At 35.8% G+C, this 22,462-nt stretch overlaps 3 protein-coding genes across 6 annotated transcripts; 2 read left to right on the plus strand and 1 right to left on the minus strand.

Moving 5' to 3' along the window:
• Positions 1-2,023: 2,023 nt before the first annotated feature.
• On the plus strand, positions 2,024-6,119 carry LOC107846974 (clavaminate synthase-like protein At3g21360). Its single transcript, XM_016691248.2, has 3 exons — positions 2,024-2,425; positions 4,302-4,555; positions 5,773-6,119. Exons 1-3 carry the CDS (start codon positions 2,060-2,062, stop codon positions 6,107-6,109), a joined length of 957 nt encoding a protein of 318 aa, XP_016546734.1. The 5' UTR covers positions 2,024-2,059; the 3' UTR covers positions 6,110-6,119.
• Positions 6,120-7,000: 881 nt separating this feature from the next.
• On the plus strand, positions 7,001-10,472 carry LOC107847181. The gene is made up of 4 exons (XM_016691407.2): positions 7,001-7,731; positions 7,831-7,932; positions 8,363-8,464; positions 9,135-10,472. Exons 1-4 carry the CDS (start codon positions 7,102-7,104, stop codon positions 9,297-9,299), a joined length of 999 nt encoding a protein of 332 aa, XP_016546893.1. The 5' UTR covers positions 7,001-7,101; the 3' UTR covers positions 9,300-10,472.
• A 145-nt stretch (positions 10,473-10,617) lies between these two features.
• On the minus strand, positions 10,618-22,237 carry LOC107847510 (protein decapping 5). 4 transcript variants are annotated; one of them, XM_016691795.2, is made up of 8 exons: positions 21,917-22,237; positions 15,700-15,800; positions 14,672-14,743; positions 13,676-14,596; positions 12,346-12,411; positions 11,344-11,526; positions 11,122-11,232; positions 10,618-11,052 (listed from the first exon to the last, which is right to left on the minus strand). In XM_016691795.2, exons 1-8 carry the CDS (start codon positions 22,101-22,103, stop codon positions 10,867-10,869), a joined length of 1,827 nt encoding a protein of 608 aa, XP_016547281.1. In that variant the 5' UTR covers positions 22,104-22,237; the 3' UTR covers positions 10,618-10,866. The 4 variants fall into 4 exon arrangements, with proteins under 4 accessions (XP_016547281.1, XP_016547282.1, XP_047255353.1 ...); XM_016691796.2 differs by having other exon boundaries at positions 11,344-11,556; positions 13,676-14,506; positions 21,917-22,232; XM_047399397.1 differs by having other exon boundaries at positions 13,676-14,506; positions 21,917-22,231.
• Between the last annotated feature and the right edge of the window lie 225 nt (positions 22,238-22,462).

Below are 22,462 nucleotides of genomic sequence, written 5' to 3' on the forward strand. Positions count from 1 at the left end.
CTAATGTTGGGTACTTGTCTGACTCGTATAAATCTCGACCTCAAATATGCAATGTGTTCACATATGGGGATACTGCCATATCTTGGAGATATACAAAGCAGTCGATCTAGCCACTTCAATAAACCATGCTGAGATAATAGCTATTCATGAAGCTAGTCGAGAATGTGTATGGTTGAGGTCCATGATACATCTCATTCGAGAAAAATGTGGCTTGAAATATGACAAAGTATCCACGATTTTACATGAAGATAATGCAGCATGCATAGCACAACTTAAAGGAGGATTCATAAAAAGAGATGGAACGAAGCACACTTCATCAAAGTTTTTTTATACACATGAGTTACGCAACAAATTCGTTCAAGTGACAATGTGACTGATTTATTCACCAAGTTTCTTCCAACTACAACTTTCAAGAAGATGGTGCACAAGATCGGGATGCAAAGCTTCAAGGATGTTCTCATTAGGGGGAGTTAATACGCGCTGTACTCTTTTTCCCTTACGAGGTTTTGTCTCACCGAATTTTCCTTGTAAGGTTTTTAATGAGGCAACCTATATGCGTATTGTTAGAGATGTGTAATCTTTTTTCCTCACTAGATTTTTTTCCCCACTGAATTTTTTTCTAGTAAGATTTTAATGAGGTACATTATCTATCAATTAGACATTCAATGAGGAGTATTATAAATATATCATATACAATGAATGTCTACTCTACCATATATATATAGTGAATACTTTATCATATATTGTATATGTCTATTTATAGAAAAGTTACAAACCCCAAGGTTAGATTTCCCCTATAAATAAAGGAGTTTTGCTTCATTGTAATTCATTCATCAAGAGAAATAAGAATTACTCTTTATTTTCTCTCTACTTTTCTTCTTTGTTTTTTATTATTTCATAACACATATTGTATTTTTATTGAAATGTGTAATCATTTTTTCGTCAGTTTCAACGATCTACAAGATAAAAGAAAAAAAATGACAACATATAATATTAGGACTAAGTAGGTGGACTTAATTAATTTCATATAAGTTAATTAATTAAGTAGCAAATTTAAGAACTTTTTCGTTACAACAAAGGTTTCTCATGTCATTACCTTGTTACAGCTTGATATCAACAATGTTATTGAGTTTTTCAGGTAAAAATCAAAGTTAATTACAAGGACAAGATTAAGATACATTGGACCTCATTATCTCATGTACAATTTGCTTGACGCACTCCTTAAAAAAACACTAATTAAATATTTATTTTACTAAATTATCCTTATTACTCTTAACATTATAAATTTGAAAGTCACATATCTCACGTGTGTTTGATATACGTTCACCGCATTTATAACTTTAAGGTTTGGTACAATAGACCCTTGTAGTCTCACTCTTTCCAGGAGCTTGAGCATAGCCAGGGGCGAACCTAAGGCTAATTTTGGGGTGTTTCGGCACCCGTTAATTTCGACGTTGATTAGGTATAATTATATAAAAATATATTAAAATTGGTATAAGACTTAGAAAAGCACCCATTAAACCAAAAAGATAAATGAGTGCTTTAATTTCCAGGCGGAACTTTAGAGCTTTCGGCGTCAATATGTGTGTTCGGACCTTCCGATCACCCACAATCCCTAAATAATCCTGAGTCCGCCACTGTGCATAGCGAAAGCTTTAGTGCACCGAGCTGTCTTGTTTTTTTTAGTACTCCAACCAAGTTGAAAAATGGCCGGTACAAGCAACAAATAAAGGAACTAGTGGAGTATTGAGAATATATAATTAACAAGATTAGTTCTTTTTATTTTTCCCTTTTTGTAACTAATCTAGTAAGTAGTTGTTTACTAAGCCAAACTTGAATACCTAGTTATATACTACTAATAATAATATAAAATGACACAAACAAATACATCAAACCATTTAAGAAATAACTAACCATACAAAGACAAATGAAGAACCCAAAGACCAAAATTGGCCATCATCATTTTGATTCCCTTTTTTCCCCCCTATAAATACCATAAAAACCATAACCAAAAATCAAGAAAACAAATATCCAAAAAAAAAAAAAATTATTACAAAAAATGGAATATAGTTGCAAGGATTTTAAAGTGGGAAAATGTGAAGGAGAAAAAATAGTTGATGGTGAAACAATGCCATTAGTTCTAAACCCTATAGAACAAAACAAGAATGACATAAAATCATTGCTTGAATCATTGGAAAAAAACAAAGAATGGTTTGATAATATGATTACAAAAAATAGTGCTGTTTTATTAAGAGGATTTGATGTAGAAAATGCAAAAAATTTCAATGATATTATTGAAGTTTTTGGTTGGGAAGATATTAGATATGTTGGACCAGCACCAAGAACCCATATTTATAAAAGAGTTTGGACTGCTAATGAAGGTCCTCTTTCTGAATTCATATATTATCATCATGAAATGGTCCTTGTAAGTATTACTTACTTTATTTTCTCAACTTTTCAATAGTTTTTTTTTAATAACTGTGGTGTTCGGATCAGTTTGTGTGCATCTCGACTTACGAGATAAGTACCTGTTACGCTGTTACATTAGCTCCCACTAAAATATAACAGATAACTTTATCCATCGATGTTAGAATAGATAAAAAGAATCACCTAGTGTTTTTATTTTTGTTTGTATTTAACCTCAGATGTTTAATTCACCTCTCAAATAACTAAACTAGTAGTAGCCATGTGTATAAATTAACGATCCACCAAGCAAGAGCACATTGCGCAACAATAGTCAGTTCAAGGAAGTAAAACTAAGACAGGCGGGCATTCTAGTGGTACCAACTACAGCCTTCTATCGATCGGTCCTGGCGAGCCAATAACATAGGGAGAAAGCTTACATTCATTTTCAGGGGAGAAGAAACCCTATGCATAGTGATAAAGGCGTAAGACACAAGCCCTCGTGACTTGACACTTTGGGGTTTATGCATAGAGCTCAGACTCTTTATTATTCTTTGTATCAGACTGATATAGGCGGGTTTCATTAATGAAAAGAAAAATGGAGGGCCGCCATCTGCTAGCATTGTGGTTTTTCATCGATTCATTTTTCACAACTTCTGTTTGTATTATTTGTCTTTTAAGATTTTTGCACTTCTCTAATTAAGAAAAACGCTTAATAATCTCAATCATATAAAAATATTTATTCAAACTCATTTCTCTCTCTTTAAATGTCTCAGTAAATTAATACTTATTCTAGTAATTTAATGTTTACCCAATTTCATCTTAGCGGTATGTTTTGAATTAATAATAATTCTATACATGAATGGTAATTAAATCATTCAACTATCGATGTATGTTATGTTAGATTTGTATTATTACTCCACATTTGAGAGTAATATAATTCTAAAAAGGTCTAAATATCACATCTTTCTTATATAAATGGACTAAAAATACATGTTTGATTATTTGAAGGTTAAATATCTTTAGCAATATAACAGAGATTAAAATCAGAATTCTTCAATAATTGTGATTTATAATTATCCTTTTGTTTTATGTACAACAGCATTGATGTTACGTTCCTGAATATTAATGATATATATGGCTTAGACGGCTTAAAAAAGAAATATTTTAAACTTGATTAACGATAATGACAATAATATTTTTATTTTTATTACTTGAGTTCTAGACTTGGATGTGTTCGATGGGAAGAAAAATATTTTTCATGGGAAATGTTTTAGTGAAAACTATCTTTAATGTATAATATATAAACAGATATTCAATCTTGGCCTCAGTGCATATCGAGACGCCTCAATTTAGTTTCAACTGATAACTAAACACTCCAACTTATCTCAACGGAGTCTTATCCCGATGCCAACGTGACACTTTTAGAGGTGTCTAGATGATCATTTTTATAAGTTGGAGTATTCAACTATACATAGACGAGTTGAAGTATAATTTAAATATGCACTCTCAAAGTTGAAAAGTGTTTACTTGTCAGCCGAGGCCAACTTTGAGTGTCTGCTTATTATATATTATCCCTTAGAACACTCAAAAGTAAATATCGCCCTCATGCTCCCACGATCCGCTTACCGAGGAATAGAAAGGAAGGACCCGGGACCAGAGCAAGTTGGGATGGGGCATAGAGTCGTAAGCGCGATGGGCCAGGTGATAGAGAACGTGCTCATACGGTTCACTTTTACTCCTCCATATTCGAAATATGCCTTTCTAGGAGCATTACGATCTGCTAAGTAAGAAACGATTTATTTTCTTAAGAGATATTTACACCGTCAGTATATACAAGTTAAATCTCACATATTAAAACTAATTTTTATTTTTTGGTATGGCATATATATTACTAGATAAAGGAATTCCCAAAGAAAGTGATATTGTATTGTGAAATACCACCACCAGAAGGAGGGGAAACACCATTTGTTCCAAGCTTTAGAGTAACAGAAAGAATGATAGAAGAATTTCCAGAAGCTGTTGAAGAAATTGAGAAAAAAGGACTTAAATATACATTTAGTGCTCCAAGTAAAAATGACAAAGGTTCAATGAGAGGTAGAGGTTGGGAAGATGCTTTTGGTACTTGTGATCCTGTTGAAGCTGAAACAAGGTAATTAGTCTTTTTAGAGTGCTTTGTTTAACTTTTACCTGGTGTTCGGTACTTGTTTTGGAGTCGATGAATCTAGGTTCACGCCAGAGAGTTGCATTTGGGAGAGAGAGAATTGAACGAGGAGTCGTATGAGGTGAAAATCTGATGTACGATTCTTCCGTAGAGTGACAGTAAAAGTGACTTCTATCAACTTTTACAGTACTAGATCATCAAAAAATAAAGAGTAAAGCATCTAGTACCCTTCTGAATTATGACCAAATTTGTTACGATACACTCCAACTTCAGGGGGTCCTATTACATTTCTGAACTAAATTTTAACTTATTTTTAAGCTAAAATTGAGTAATTTAGGGGTAATAGAATCCCTGTGAAGTTGGAGTATGTCGTAACAACTTTGACCATAGTTTGAAGGGGTACGAAATGCTTATCTCAAAAATAAATCAAAATTTGTCTTACGTAAAGTTATCAAAGTACGATTAATCTTTAAATTTGAAATCATTGCTTATATACTTGATATTGTCTAGATTTCTGGTTAAAAATAAAGGATGCAATACACCACAATCATTGATAACATGCTTATTACATAAATATTGAACTAACCACACCATCCTAGCCAATTCTTTTAACAACTTGAGTTCTCATTAGTAGGACGACGATGACAAAAACAACAATATATCCAGTATATTTCCACAAAATGGAGTCTAAGAGGATAAAGTGTATGCAGTTCATACTACTACGTCAGACTCATTAGTAGGACAAGAAAAGAAATATAATGTCTTTCTACCCAACTTAATTAACAAATAAGTAACAATTAGTGAAGTTTATGGAACAAAGATTGTGAATTCCCTAGGGTTTGGTGGAAAGAGTTATTTCATATTTGCGCTGGTGAAAGACAACAAATATCTAGTCGAATAGTCTAGATGTGCACAAACTAACGCGAACATTATTATTGTCCAAAAAGAATAGACTGTATATGATTCGATAAAATTCAGTAACCATTCGCGAAATTAACTCCAACAACAACAACATACCCAGTGTACTCCCACATCATATATAGTGGGGTCTGGGGAGGTTAAAGTGTATGCAGACCATACCACTACCTCGGGTAGGTGAAGTAGAGAAGCTGTTTCTAATAGACCCCCGGCTCAAGACAGATAACAGTATAACAAACACAAAATCGTAAAAGCATAAAAACTACTTAATACAATATTGATTGCAGGGCAAAAGCACTTGGAATGGAGATGGAATGGCTACCAAATGGTGGTGTAAAGACAATCTTAGGACCAAGAAGTTTAACAAAGGTGTTTGAAGGAAGAAGAATGTGGTTCAACACATTGGTTGGGATGTATGGCAAAGAGATAAGCTCAGCCATGATGTTTGATGGAACTCAAATACCACAACACATAGTAAAAAGATGTGAAGAGATCATTGAAGAAGAAAGTATACAATTCAAATGGCAAAAGGGTGATGTTCTTTTCCTTGATAACTTGGCTACACTTCATGGTAGAAGACCTTCTCTTCCACCTAGAAAGGTCCTTGTTGCTACTTGCAAGTAACTAAATGTTTTGAGTTGAGCTGAGAATTTAATAAAGTTGTCCAGCACGTGAGGAGGCATGTCGAAAAATAAATTGATCATTTTAAGTTGAAAATAAGAAAAGTATAGAGACTTTGGAGATGTTTCATTTTGTTACATCACCATATTCTTCCTAGAATTTATGCATTACAAAGCTTTTGATTGTGTATTTCAAAATAAAATGTACTAATAGAATTTCATGATAAATGAAGTATACTTTGGAGATGTATTATCATTTTGTTATATCCCAAAATTTATGAAATATGAGAATTATCTTGAATTCATATTAATCTCAACCAATATGGACTCAAGTCTCAATAGTGTCGGCATGGTCTTTCATAAGTGGAGACAGAAATAAAGTATTCAAGGTAATAACGTTGTACTTTTTTAATTAACGAGTAAAATCCGTTTATGTTTAAAGACTTGTAACACTAGAATTTTGCATTTTGTGGTAATTTATTTTCAAGTAAAGCAATTTGATAGATATACAAATACAATATAGCACCCATATACAAGAGAAATACAACACATGGTGAAAAGAAAATCAATATAATCAAAAGAGGAATACATTAAGAAAAAAGATAGGTAAAATAAAATTAGAATTTTCGAATTTGAGCTAAAAATTTTTCAAAAAGTCAAGTGAGGAGGGTTTTCATATACGAGATGATTAAAAAAAATATTTTTGAAAAATTAGTATAACCACAACAACATTCAGAACAGATGGTCTTCACATGATTTCAACGCACCGTAACATAATCAAAGAATCTTCAGCACAGACGATCTCCATGTGCCCAACTCGTAAACATAAAACAATCACAACATAGACGATCTCCACGTCCTCGACTTTGAATATTTAGATATTACCTAAAAAAAAAACTTTTAAAAAAGTGGAGTTTTTACTCTATAAATATCCAAACACTGCCTTATATTTTGGCGCTTAAATTTCCAAATTCAGTTAATACACACACACTGAAAATGAATTTTCAAGAATCCCAAAACTACCCTTCAATCTCCGTTGATGCTTCCTTCGCCATGCTCCGCCTTAGCTCCGCCACTAACGCCACCTCCGGCCAACTCTCCGACGACCAATGCCATTCTTGTGGGTCCCACAAAAAATCAACCAAAAAATTCTCCGCTGCCGCCGTGAAGTCGGAGATGGCTGATCTGGTACCGGAGAAAAATACCCTTTACGGAGGAGGTTCCAATAAGGTGAAAAGATACTCAAATTGTCGATTCTCTTCGTCTTTAGAAGAGCCATTTCCTAAAAGAACCGCCACCCTCTACGGCGGCGCCACCGCCGGAGAACCCATCTCCAGCAAGAACAACCACCGTGGAGTTCTACCAGTCATTTCCAAAAATGATCATTTTCAAGGTTTCATGAATATCCCACTTCTTGAATCTCCTGTGACTCCATCTCCGGCGGCGAAGCCGCCATTACCGCCACCTCTTTATCGGACTATCTCCGATCCTACTGGCTCTTCTTCTTACCCTAGAAGAAAATCCAAGAATGGACAATCTAGTACTACAATGAGTACACTTGCAAGAACAGCTAGCTGGTCCCCAAATGAGTACAATTTCAAGAATGGAGAGTCTTCTACTACAATGGTTTGTTTCGGAATCTTGAGGTTTTTCGATTTTTAAAGTTTTGTTTCTACTTGTTTCTGAATATTGTGGTGTTTGTCTTTCTTCATTTTCAATTTGCAGAAATCCGCAAATCAGTGTGCTCTTGCAAGAACAGCTAGTTGTTCACCTAATACTCAAGATTTAGGTGGAGTTGTTAACAATGGAGAATCTCCTACTGCAATGGTTTGCTCCTAATTCTTGGTTTTCAGTTTCAATTTCTTTTTCTCAATGTTGTTATTGTGGTTGTGTGTGTGTGTGTGTGTGTGTGTGTGTGTGATTTGTTTGAAATTCTGACTTTACATACTCTCCTCTGTGTGTAAATGTGATTTGATCGAAATTCTGATTTTACAGACTCTTCTCTCTGTGTGTGTGTGTCTGTGTGCATGCGTGTGTAATTTGATCAAAAATCTGATTTTACTGACTCTCCTCTGTGTGTGTGTGTGTTTGTTTGCGTGCATGCGTGTGCGATTTGATCAAAAATCTGATTTTACTGACTCTCCTCTGTGTCTGTGTGATTTGATCGAAATTCTGATTTATACTTTCCTCTGTGCGAGCGTGTATGTGTGTTTTAAGGAAATGGGAATCTTTACTTTTTCTTTGTTGCAATATGCAGAGGCTGAAGAGAATGAGGGATGGAATGAGAGAAATGAGACAATGGTGTGATCTTATGATTCAAGAAGAAGAAACCTCCCATGAAGAAAACAAGACTGTTAAGGTAGTAATAGTTTCATTTTCCTCTTAAACACTTTATTGTGATGTAGTTCTTGTTGTTTCGATTAACAATATTCATAATAGAGTAAAAGAGATTATACTTTTTTGTCACATACAATTATTTTTCTTTACTATGATGGGGTTCTTGCTTTGTTTAATGTTCATAATAGAGCATAAAAAGACTTGGAACTTTTAAACATAGAGAATTAGTTCTGTTTACTATAATGGGGTTCTTGCTGTTTTGTTTGATGCTCATAATAGAGGAAAAAAAGAGTCATCTTTTAAACATTTACTAGTTTTGTCTACTGTGATGGGGTTCTTGCTATTTTGTTTGATGTTCATAATAGAGCAAATCTACCTTGTTAAACACTTGAAACTCGTTTAGTTGGGAAGCAAGTAATCGTGCAGTTTCCTTCCAATGATAAGACTTTCGGGCAGTGGAAGTGATCTTCCTATCCCAGGATTTTATTCCAACCAAACATAGGATAATCTCGGAGATTAGTTTAAACACTTACTAGTTTTGTCTACTGTGATGGGGTTCTTGCTATTTTGTTTGATGTTCACAATAGAGCAGAAAAGATTATTCTTTTTGTTTATTTCTTGCTTTGTTTAATGTTCATAATAGGGCAATTTATGTATACTGATGGGGCTTCTCTTTTCTTGTTTTCGACTAGGATGATGAGGCAGATACTGGAGGAGGAGAACCATTTTGTGAGGAGGCAGTGTGGGTTGAAAGAATGGGTAGCTGTCTGATTCTTCATTTCAAGTGTCCCTGTGGTAAAGGCTATCAGATTTTACTATGTGGAAATAACTGCTACTATAAACTCACCAATTTCTGATAACCTCGTTGGTTCACTCAACATGATATGAGATACTATCTGTTAATAGAGGACTAATTGGATTAGTGTCACTAATCACAGTAGAATTCAGTATAGTTTAGTTGCATTCTTTCTTTTTAGTTGGTTTTTAGTCAAAGCTGTGTACTACTTGTCTCATTCCTTCTATATTTGTGAATTCAGCGTTGTGGTGTGGATTTGTGTAAATTTGTTTCATTCCCTTAGATTTGTGAATTTGGGATTTGTAGATATGTTTGCATGTAATGATGGAACTCCTTATGCTTTGCCAAGCTGTCTTTACAAGTTTGAAATAGAATGTAGTTAGTAGAATTTCACACAGAGTGTAGTATATTTTGGAGATGTATCATTATTATGCAGTCTCACCAAAAGTTTTGTCCAAGAACTTATGCAATATCAAGCATTTATATGTATGGGACTTCCAAAAGTGGCTCAAATTAAGTGTCAAATATGTATGGGACTTTCAAAAGTGGCTCAAATTAAGTGTCAAAATTAAGCGAGTCTTGTTTATGCAATCCGCCCTCTTGAGTTAACGGCTTGTTGAACTGCATTACTTGAACCGAGAGTGTTGGAGAAACAGCCTCTCTGACTCATGAGGTAGGAGTAAGGTCTGCAGACCCCCCACGAACCCCAACTTACAAGATTAAAATAGGTTTGTTGCCGTTGGCATGTTGAACTGAGTTGAACCAAATTGATCGTTCAAAATATTGGACCAAGACTTGCTGAAAGATGGCTACAACAACATACCTAGTAAAATCACATAAGTGAGATCTAGAAGGGTAAAGTATACGCAGACCTTACCACAACCTTGGGGTGGTAGAGAGCTATTTTCGAAAGACCCTAGACTCAAGTGTAGCTAATCCAAGTATAAAAAAGAACCTAGTGTAGATAATATGGCAACACGAGGCAGTGCAGAATCTATCATAAAAAACAACTCAACTACAGGGTAGTGTAATAATCAATCAAAACACAATAAACGACAACAAAGACAAATATCCACGGCTAATCCCTACACTACCACACTACGACTAATGCACGACAATACTCCTACCCGATTAACCTTCTACCTTAATGCACGTCCTCCAAATCCCTTCATGGGACCACCAATTTTTGAAAATGCAGAATTCAAAACACTTACAAACTCTGTTTCCAAATGAAGTTCATATCCCAACATGATTGGAATTTTTCAAACTCTTTTCAACTTCAACCACACTCACCAAAAGCCAACTGAAATTTCGAAACCACAAGCATCTCTTAAAGATAAAACATCTTCAAAGTTAAAGGAGTTGTACACGAACATAACTGGAGAGAAAAAAGGAAATGTCAAATTTTCACATTGCGATCGACAAGCAAATTACATCCAATGACTACAGCCATTGTGATTGTGAAATTTGCAGCTAAACGAAATGAGCTCTATAAGCCCAAGAAGGAAAATTGAACATACTTATACAGCCTGAATTTATTCTTCGAAAACGCAGACAAAATGCACAAATGTTACAGGATTAGTACTAACAATATCCCTGACTGGAGGCGGCAGATATTTGCTGCTAGCTCAAGTACGGAAGGGCACACCACGGCCTCTGCCCCTACCACCGCCATAACCATAACCATATCCACTTCCGTTTCCATATCCATATCCTCCTCCTCTTCCATAATATGAACCTCGAGAACGTCCACCGCCACGTCCAGGACCCCGACCACCTCGTCCACCCCTGTATCTTGAGAAATCTCCGAATGTCTGCACCAACAAAACAGATTAGTTCCTTGAAGAAGAACCATAGTAGAGTATTATAAGAATCAGATATACCTCAACATCTATCTTCCTTTGCTCAGAGAACCTGGTCCTTCCCTGATTTGAGTCATGGTCAAGTGCACTACTTGACAAAGAGTCGAAAAAGTCATCCTTGTTGTAAACAGGCTGCAGGGAAAGGAAAGGTAGAGAGTAAATATAAACACACAAAGCTAGTACCGAAATTCACGGACAAAGGTATGCATTATAATTGAACTCGAAGAGAAATTCAATAACCACCTGGATATCTATCTTGGGAAGATCATCCTCATATTCGTTGTAAGAGAGATCCTCATCACTGCCATTTCCATCTCCTTCTCTGTTACTTTTACCAAGATGACCCCATACTTCATCTTTCTTGAACTTCTCATTCATGGCCATAAAATCAAAATCCTCATCGAACTTTGTTACTGGTCTTGAACCCTGATAAGTTATTGAATCTATCATCATCGACTACACCAATCAAAGGCCAATCTATTATAAATCACAAGCCGGACCAAATCATTTGAGCCATTCAAAAGTCAGTTAACAAAGGTTTGCTCTAATGCATTAATATTAACCTTACTAAATCCATTTAAGCAACAAGTCAGATCGTTCATTTGAGGGCACAATTTATGGACTTAAGATTCATTCAATGTAAGGTTGCATGTTAGACAACGTGAAAATATTGCACGGCAGAATCGAAACACTGATAGCAAATCCTAGAAAAGAAGAGAACACATATATATAGTTCACGTAGCAGAAACTTGATCAAACATACTAGCTTAGCAATTATAACAGCTACCACAACTGCAAAATAGGGTAAACGGCAATGAAACTTGAGCAATCAGACAATTGGGCAAAATGTACCAATCTTCGTTACTTGTATTCTGTTATCAAGCCTACCTACATAACTTGTATGGCCATGCTCACCCAAATGTTTGATGATACGACCAGAAATAATACCAAATACGAGCAAATTACTGTTCCAAGAAACACTGCCTACAGAGTTCCCTACAATAATAAGTGTTTACATTGAATCAAGAATCTTGGACTAATCCCCTTTTGGCTCATTTTTTAAAGCTTTCCTTATTGAAAGGGCTAGATTTGGAATTTGTGACTTCAGTAAAAAGACTTATAACTCCACATTGAACCATTCACAAAAAAATAGATTAAACTATAAGACATCAGATGCAGATACAACTATAATGCCGTAAAAATATATGGGTTGATAATGGCTTGAATATGCATATAATCCATTACCCCCATTCCTCTTCCACCACGCCCTCTGTAGTTAATGTACCGCGGCTGATATGGAGTTCCATTTGTCTAGAAGAAAAGAAAATGAAAGATTATTAGCTTCCAAACAATATCACATGATTTTCCACCAGTATAATGTTAAGGAAATTTTCAGCACATGTAGGGGTCTAATTTTCTTGCCAAAGATCCATGATGAAGAAATGGAAGCAACAAAGGGAAAGTACTAAAAGCGTTCAGACCACTAATTTCCATATGAGTCTCGAACCCTTGACCAACTGGAAGACTTTAAATCATTTAATCTACCACTAAGCTCAAGGAAGACTCAAGGAAGGCGTTCCGAACATTGCAATATTAAGAATGATCAGTAAATTGGTCAGTGAAAAGTATTTTCATTACCAGGCAGCTCCTAAATATTCAACACGCTCCTGCTCAAGGGTAAGCATCAAATACAGTCGAGGTAGACTAGAATTAATATTATGTCGCTCAAGTGAATCTCACCACAATTCTTTCTCCTAATGAACTTCATGAGTCTAAATTTTTCTTTTCAATTGATCCGTAATAAAGAGATAGAAGCAATAAACAGAAGTGGGAGTCAATGTATCATAGAAACAATAAACCTGACGTGGAAGTAAATGTATCGAGGGGACTACATCGTAAAGATTGATAGGAAACTGGTCATCTTAAACTATTTTCATAACCTAGCAGCCTTGGAATATTATCAACATGCTCCAGTCATAACATAGGCATCAAATACGCATAAAGGTAGTCGATAGTGTGACTTAATTAAATTGATGCCAAATTTCCTTCTCACAACAAACTTCCTATTCCACTGTTAATATCCATCATGTATCAGAGTATAGAACACAGGACACCATGTGAAAGACAACACCCATGGTTATTGTCTAGAGCAGACTGCATTGCAACCTTATAGAGACATCTAGCCAGATTCACCCGATGTTTGATGGGCTTATCAACTTGTTTTCGGGATTGAAGAATATCTCCTCCTCTCACTATTATCAATAAATAAACTGTGGAATGAAAAGCCTTCATTAATTTTTTTTCCAAAAAAAAAAAGAGGCCAGCAAAAAATTATGCTAATTAAGTACTTAATCAAGTATACCAATTTAATTACTGATAGCCCCCTCAAGTCGCAAGCATCCACTACTTTTTCTTTCCAAATTGAAAGTTAAAACAAGATTATAATACCCTGGGAAATGGGAATTGATTAGCCTAATATTGTCCGCACAGGAAGATAAAGAATGTAAAAATAAATGAATTAAGTAGATGAAACTTTCAAACACTCGGTATAAAATGAATAATCACAAAAGAGCACCTTCTGCACACGAGTCTGGGGTGGTAATGGTAGTATTGGTGGCTGCGCTTCTGTTTTAGCAGGAGCTGGAGGTTCTGAAGATGGTGCAGGCACTACTTGAACCACTTCTACATCTTTTTGAGCTGTCTGCGTAGATTGAGTTGAAGGAACATCAAATGGACCAGATTGCAGCAGCTGTCCTGGAGTTACCAGCAATGGTATGGGTGTCTCCACTAGATTAGAACTGGATGGACCCACAATAGTAGATACAGATTGAGACAAAGCTGGGCTAGGTACTGGATTGGGTTTAACAGATACCGGTGGAGCAACAGGATTTACATCAGGACTTGTTGTCAGAGGCAAAGTCGGTAAACTAGAACTTAATGTTGAAGTGGGGATAGCAGAAACAGAAGCCTTCTTTGAAATTGAGCTGGATATTGTTTCAGTCACAGGTACCACAGGTTGCAGGGATGGCACAGTTGATGGCAAAGTAGCAGTAGGTAAAGAACTAGAGGTTAAACTAGTTGTTATTGGCATCAATGAAGAAGGGTATTCTGGATAGTTTGACGCCTGTAGGCCTGGTCCTCCAGTTGACAAAGACGAATTGAAACCAGAAAACTGCATCTGTGGCATGGAAGGAGGCATGGCAAGTCCAGGAGGACGAAGCAAAGGTTGTTGCTGCATTTGTGGTACTCCATTGGGTGCACCATAAAAACCTTGCCAATACATTGGCATACCAAGTCCACCAGCACCGGCATTTGGAGGTGGAGGAGAGGGGCCCCAGGGTGCTATATTACCTCCAGGTTGATACAAAGGCAGGCCACTTTGGAATGTAGAGCCAGGATGTCCAGGCTGTGCAGAATGGGAACTTAGATCAGTCAAAGAGCCACCAACAGCAGCAGGTAAACTTGCCGATGTGGTAGGTGGTCGAGGATAGTGAGACTGAAAGAATGGTTCGAAGAATTAGAATTCAACCAAACATAATATTAAGCATTTGTGCAATTTCTTTCTACTTACCTGGATAATAGCTGGGTCATTGTTTATAGGCAGTGTCGTTTGAGGAGGTGGTGAAGACTTGACTTGTAAATCCTGCAAGAAGCAAAACATTTTATAGAAAAGCTGAGACAATGCAACTCATTTATGAAACACTAGTGATGCAAATAATATATCCTCAGTTTCAAAAAAAGAAAACAGTTTCAAATATCACCGCCTGACATATGTCAATTTTAGGAAAACATAATGTCTGCATTTAAAGATACTTATCTGACATACAAATAGCTCCAATATGACGCACAATATGATTAATAATTTTCCTCTCAGTCTCTCACCCATTTTAGAGTCTCTCTTCCTTTTTGCTAAAAGTAACTTCTTTTAGCCCTATCCTTGAGTATTCCAACTTTAATCATCAAAAATCCTCTGCCTGCCTCTCATGTTTCTCAGTTATTAGGTACCACTTTAAGTAGGAAGACCAAGTTCTTATACGTAAAATTCTCAGGTTCCTGAACAAACATATCTACATATCAACCAAGACGATTCCTCAACTAATGCCAACTTGAAATTAGATAGAGGGAATGACTAATAATCTTAAGTTGCACGGACTCTTCCGAATAAAGGTCATCTAACTAGATGCAGGGGCTCCATAGCGTAATGAACTTGTTTCTTGATCACGAATATCAGAAGAGAGGTAAGAGCTAAGCTGAAAAACGCGATCAAACTTTCATTTAATGCCTTTGGTCTTTCCAACACCAACCCCGAAGTTAAGCTTCTCCTATAATGGAGAAATTTGTGCACCTCCTAGTACCATGAACTAAAGAGAAGTTTGCTCCAACTTCTGAAATAAGCTTTTAAACAATTAACACCCTAAAAACTCTTCGAAGATATAAATGGACTCAAGATATCTACAGAACTATTAATAAATAAAAGGAATGAAACCTCACAGAAAAAAAAATAAAAAAATGCCAAGAACTAAGTGAAGAGATTTCAGCATACAAAGCAACCAAAAAAACATAAAAAGTCCATAGCAGATTAAGGTCAGAGCACATTACCTTGATATCACTTCCACGGAAAAGTATGTACTCGTAAATCTTGTCACTTGGAGGTACTTGAGGGCCATCCTTCTTTCTTCCCTCTGTTCCAAATGATCTTACTGCAATGACAAATATAACCAATTGCCAGATACTATAAGTCACTTTATATTATTAATAACAAAAGTTCAACTTAGAAAACTCCATCATGGTATAAGTACAATAAAACTCAATTTCAAAAAAATTTCCAATATTTCTCCTCCTTTAGTGGACCAAAGCTTAACCTTTTTGCTTAAATTTCAAAATAGCTTTACCCAGTTTCCATATCAATGTCATGATAGTTAAGAAAGTAGAACTATAGACATGATTCAACACAGGGATCGACTTTCACAATGCTGCTTTGAATTTGTGAAACAACAAATCTATAATATATTAAAAGTGTGAAGACCCCTTAGAAATATGATTTGAACTTTTCACCCTTCAGTAAAACACTCCGCTTTAGATAAAATCGTCTTTTTACTATTTTTCTTATATTTAATAATTTAAAATTAATTATATTAATTACTTCCTTATTTAGACTAGGTAGGAAATCCTAATATTTTGGTATGGTTCTAATTTTGGTTAAGCTTGGAAACTCTTTCCAAAATTAATTTGATTTATGTCTTAAACTAAACCTAAATATTAAAAGACAAAATCAGTGGCAATAACACTTAGCGGACTAAACAAGCTCAAACCAATAGTCAAAATAAATTAAAAGTCATATATAAGGTATTTAATTATTCAAACAATGATTCAAATAATTCTGGAGTCTTCGTTCCTTTTCTTTTCTATATAATTTGTATCTTCTTTGCATTTTGGAATTTCTTTTATTAGTCGTAGGCATATGTTTGACTTCAATTAAATTTATTGCTTTTTAAGTGTTGTTTTGATGTTTTTCATAACCTAATTGTGTAATTTTTTATGTGTGCTTTGTGGTATTTTGAGATTTTATCCTTAATAGCTGTTAAGCATAAAGCAATTATAAATTTTATAATGTTTAAGAACATTGAATAAAATAGTGTCATTGAGCATTCTCAAACAATTGGTGGTTCTGGAGGTCATCTCACAACTAAGGTAACATTGTCTTTCATTCATACTTAATTTGTTTTAGTTAAGATTAAGACATCTGAATCTGATGCACATCTAAATGATTAAGATGTTGTCTCTAGATTTAAAGAACTAATGATTAAATCTATGTTTTTCAACATTTGAATGCAGATAATTTATTTATTTATAAACATATTAAATATACAATTCAAATAAAAAATAATTAAATACTATACACATTATAAATTTAATAAAAGTAAAATTATTATTTATTAAAAAATAAAATATTTACGTTCGTTAGTAATGGTGAAAATGATTTGTGTGTTGGAGGTAGTTGGTTGGAGGGATTAACCATAGTGGTAATAGTAGTTAATGCGTAATAGTGAAGGTGGCAGCAATACGATGATGGTGGTAGTGGTGAAAATAAATATAATTGTATGATGGAGGTGAAAGGTGACGTAACGATCGGGAGTAGTGAATAGTAAGTTAATCTAATAATATCTTTAAAATTCATAAAAGAAAACGAAGAGAAAAGTAAAACAAGTTTAAGAGTCAACAATTCAAAAAAGCAAAACATATGTGATTCAACATATAATGTAACATGTTGTTGATTAAAGAAAAAATAGAATAGATTTGGGATTGCTAGCTACATAAATTAAAAATATTTTATATTAATTTTCTTAATATTAAATTTTAGCTTATGGTAAACTTTGAATTTAATTAAGATTGTGCCATTTAATTTTTTTTTAAAATCAGTGATAGATCATATTTATGATATTCGAACGGATAATTAAATGTATATATTATTTGAATTTATGCTTGTCATACATATTTTAGTTGATAATTTATCCTATAAGTGTTTGCATTATTTGTCTGAGGATTTCTATATGACATGATTTCTTTATTTATTTATCCAGCTAAATATAATCAACATTACTCTTTTTTTAGAAAAAAGAAATCATGATGCCTTTTATAAATTTTATAACTTAAAACACATTATTTAATAATATTTATTTATTAAACCGTATGCTCATTGTATATGTTTAAACCAGTACACATAAAAAATGAAATTAGTTACGTGTAATTTTCTCTCTGCAGCAAATTATCTAACAACCACAAGTTCAATTTTGTTACAAAGACACAACCGCCTCCCTGATACCATTGCAGCAATTTTCCATCATCTTAATCCTTAACTAAGGTTCCATCTTCATGTACTATCATTTCAACATGCATAAGCACATTCTTACACGAACATACTCAGGAAATGCAATATAGAATTTCTCAAAAACACATCAAAGCACCTAATAAAGATCAGTTTTATTCTTAGAACAATAAAAATCCCAACCTTCTATCAACTTTAAGATGAATCACATAATCAAGTAACAGTTTACGCTAATCACGAAAAAAAGTTCTAATTTTCAACCAGCTTTGCGCTAATCAAGTAACACAGCTCGAGTAGTTAACCATCAATCAAATCAACAAGGAACTAACTTTAAAAATCAATAAAATCGCCAAAATTAAAAGGAAGAATCGCAATTTTACAATAAGCTTTGAACAAAGCACGTAATTCAACTCAATCTTTCTCTTAGAAGATTAAAAAGACTTAATTTTCAACCAGCTTTACTTCAAGCGAGTAACATTGTCTTACAATACAAATGCAGGGGTCTATCTTTAGAAACATCGTTAGAATCACCAAAATTAGAAGGAAATATCTCAAATTTTTCAATAAGCTTTGGACTAAGCAAGTAACATAGGTCAAGTCAAGAAGTATCTAACTAAAAATTAGATAAAAGCACTAAAACTATACCAAAATTAAAAGGAAAAATCTGACTTTTTCAATAAACCTTGAAGAAAACACACGATTCAACTCAATTTTCTCTTTGGACCCAAAAAAACCCTTAAATCTCAACCAGTTTTTCCCTAAGCAAGTAACAACAACAACAACAACAACAACAAACCCAGTGTATTCCCACCTAGTGGGGTCTGGGGGGTAAGATGTACGCAGTCCATACCTCTACCTCTGATGAAGTAGAAAGGTTGTTTCCGATAGACCCCCGGCTCAAGACACGAGATACCACGCAAATACATAGTAAATCACAGAAGCAGATTACATAACATAAATACGGCACCCATAAGTAATATAAATCAGAGGAAAGCAGAGGAAAGCACACAGATTCGTAATAAAACATGGAACACGGAACACGGAATCATAACAGGAATAAAACCCCCACCAAGTAATTCCCTACACTAGCGACCCAAACTGGCCCTAATCCTCTGCCGAAATTCGCGCCCTCCAGACCTTCCTATCTAGGGTCATGTCCTAGGTGAGCTGTAACTGTTCCATGTCCCGCCTAATCACCTCACCCCAGTACTTCTTCAACCTACCCCTACCCCGCCTAAAACCATCCAACTCTAGCCTCTCACACCTACGGACCGGGGCATCCATGCCCCTCCTCTTCACGTGTCCGAACCATCTCAATCGTGCTTCCCGCATCTTGCACTCCACTGAAGTCACACCAACCTTCTCTCGGATAGTCTCATTCCGAACTCTATCCCCTCTAGTCAGTCCATACATCCAGCGCAACATCCGCATTTCTGCCACCTTCATTTTTTGGATGTGGGAGTTCTTAACTGGCCAACACTCCGCTCTATACAACAAGGCCGGACGGACTACCACCCTGTAGAATTTGCCTTTAAGCTTGGGCGGCACCTTCTTATCACACAGCAACCCCGACGCGAGTTTCTACTTCATCCATCCCGCCCCAATACGGTGCGAGACATCCACGTCAATCTCACCATTACTCTGAATCACGGACCCAAGATACTTGAACTTATCCCTCTTACATACCTCCTGTGCTTCCAGCTTCACTACTACCTCATTCTCCCGCCTCACGTCATTAAACTTGCATTCTACATACTCTGTCTTGCTTCTGCTCACCCTGAACCCTTTAGACTCAAGAGTTTGTCTCCACACCTCTAATTTGTCATTCACACCCCCTCGAGTCTCATCTATCAGAACTACATCGTCTGCGAAAAGCATACACCACGGCACCTCCCCTTGAATGCGCCGCGTCAACACATCCATCACCAACGCAAACAAAAAGGGACTAAGAGTAGATCCCTGATGCAATCCTGTCAGGACAGTGAAATGCTCTGAGTCTCCTCCCGCCGTCCTCACCTGGGTTTTCGCTCCATCATACATATCCTTAATTACTCTGGTATATGCCAGCGGTACTCCACTCACCTCCAAGCATCTCCAAAGCACCTCCCTGGAGACTTTGTCGTATGCCTTCTCCAGGTCGATAAACACCATGTACAGATCCTTCTTCCTCTCCCTATACTGCTCCACCAACCTCCGCACCAGGTGGATTGCCTCCGTCGTCGAGCGGACGGGCATAAATCCGAACTGGTTTTCCGAAATAGACACTATCCGTCTCAGCCTCACCTCAACCACTCTCTCCCAGATCTTCATAGAGTGACTCAATAACTTAATCCCCTATAGTTATTGCAACTCTGAATGTCCCCCTTATTCTTATAGAGAGGGACCATGGTACTCCACCTCCACGCCTCAGGCATCTTTGCCGTCCTGAAAATTTCATTAAACAATCCAGTCAACCACCTTACACCAGCCTCTCCAACGAACTTCCAAAACTCCACCGATATCTCATCCGGCCCCGTCGCCCTACCCCTTCGCATCCTGCGGACAGCCTGTCTAACCTCTTCTACCTTAAAACGTCTACAATAGCTAAAATCCCGACAATCCTCTGAGTGCTCCAGTTCCCCTAACACAATAGCTCTATCCCCTTCGTCATTCAAGAGCATATGAAAATACGACTGCCATCTCTTCTTAATGTGGCCGTCCTCCACCAACACTCTACCGTCCTCCCCCTTAACGCACCTCACCTGATCGAGGTCACGACCCTTCCTCTCCCTAGCCTTAGCGAGTCTAAACAACTTTTTCTCCCCTCCTTTCTCCTGTAACCCTGCATACAAGCTCTCAAAAGCGGCCGTCTTAGCTGTCGTGACTGCTGACTTCGCCTCCTTCCTCGCTAGCTTGTACTCTTTCCTGTTTACCCGCTTCTCCTCTTCGTCCTTACTTTCCACCAACTTAGCATACGCCCCTTTCTTGGTCCCCACTTTCTTCTCCACCTCTTCATTCCACCACCAATCCCCCCGATGGTGCCCGGCCCGGCCCCTGGAAACACCCAACATCTCACTTGCATTCTCCCTGATGCACCTTGCCGCCCTGTCCCACATACTATCCACGTCCCCCCTAAGCAAGAAACATCGGCTAAAAACACAAAAACTACTTAACAAATCAAATCAACAACGATCTAACTTCAAATAACCCAATAAAATCACTAAAAATATACCAAAGTTAAAAGAAAAAACCTCAATTTTTTCAAAAACTTTGAAAAAGAACACACGATTGAACTCAATTCTTCTTTTAAAATCTAAAAGGTCCTAATTTTCAACCATCTTTGCCCTGAGTAACTAAAATCACCTAAAAACACAAAAGCAACTTGATAAAGCAATCATCAATCAAATCAACAAGCATCTAACTTCCAAAATAACGATAAAATCACCTATGTTAAAGGGGAAAAAATCAATTTTCTCGTAAGCAGCACATAATTCAGCTCAATTTTTCAATAAGTAGCACATAATTCAATTTTCCGGTAAGCAGCACAAAATTCAATTCAATTTTTTAGTAACCAGCATACAAATTCAACTCAATTTTTCTCTTCAAACTCGATTTTTAACCAGCTTTACGCTACACAACCAAAATCAACAAAATTAAAAGGAAAAAAAAGCCTTAATTTTCAACCAGCTTTACTCTACGAAAAACAAAAGCAGCTAGTTAAATAAAATCAACAACGATCTAACCACAAAAAATCGATAAAATCACCAAAATTTAGGGAAAATTTCATTTTTCAATAACACATAAAATTCAACTCAATTTTCTCTTAAAAAAGGAAAAAATTATTTAAGAAATCCTAATTTTCCGCCAGTTTTAAGCTAAGCAACTAAAATCGCCTACATACACACACAAGCAGCGACATAAATATAATCAACAAAAATCTAACATCGATAAATTCACCAAAATTACACTAAAATTAACAAACAACTCAAAAAAAAAAATAGCAAAAATTACCGTTGCGAAGACCGATACTGGACTCATCAGTATTGATATTATACAAAATTCCTTCATAACGGATCTCACTTTTCGAAGTCAAGCTAATTAAACTACCGATATACGAATCCGCCGACGATCCACTAGATCTACCTCCCGTCGCCGCCGTCGCCGCGGCCGATGATGATGATGAACTCTCCGCCGCCATTAAAATTTCAACTGAGAAAAAATCTCATATATATATGTAGAGAGAGAAAGTGAAGGGAGTTTAGAGATAGAAAGAAAGAGTGTTGATAGGCTTGAAGATGATGATAATGGCGGAGTGATTTTTGTTGTGTAGGGTTTTTTTAATCATTTTATACTCTGTTCTAATTTACGTGAAATATTTTTCATAATTTAAATTAATTCTTTTTTTAAATATTTTAAATTATTAATTATTATGATTTATAATAATTAACTAAACTTGAAGATGGTAATAGCGGAGAAAAAAATATTATTTGTTGTATAATTTTCCTATATTTTCTGATTTTCTACTTTTTTTATCGAGAAAAAAAATAATAACTTTCA

Source organism: Capsicum annuum, chromosome 11 (genome assembly GCF_002878395.1).
Source record: "Capsicum annuum cultivar UCD-10X-F1 chromosome 11, UCD10Xv1.1, whole genome shotgun sequence".
Taxonomy (NCBI): Eukaryota; Viridiplantae; Streptophyta; class Magnoliopsida; order Solanales; family Solanaceae; genus Capsicum; species Capsicum annuum.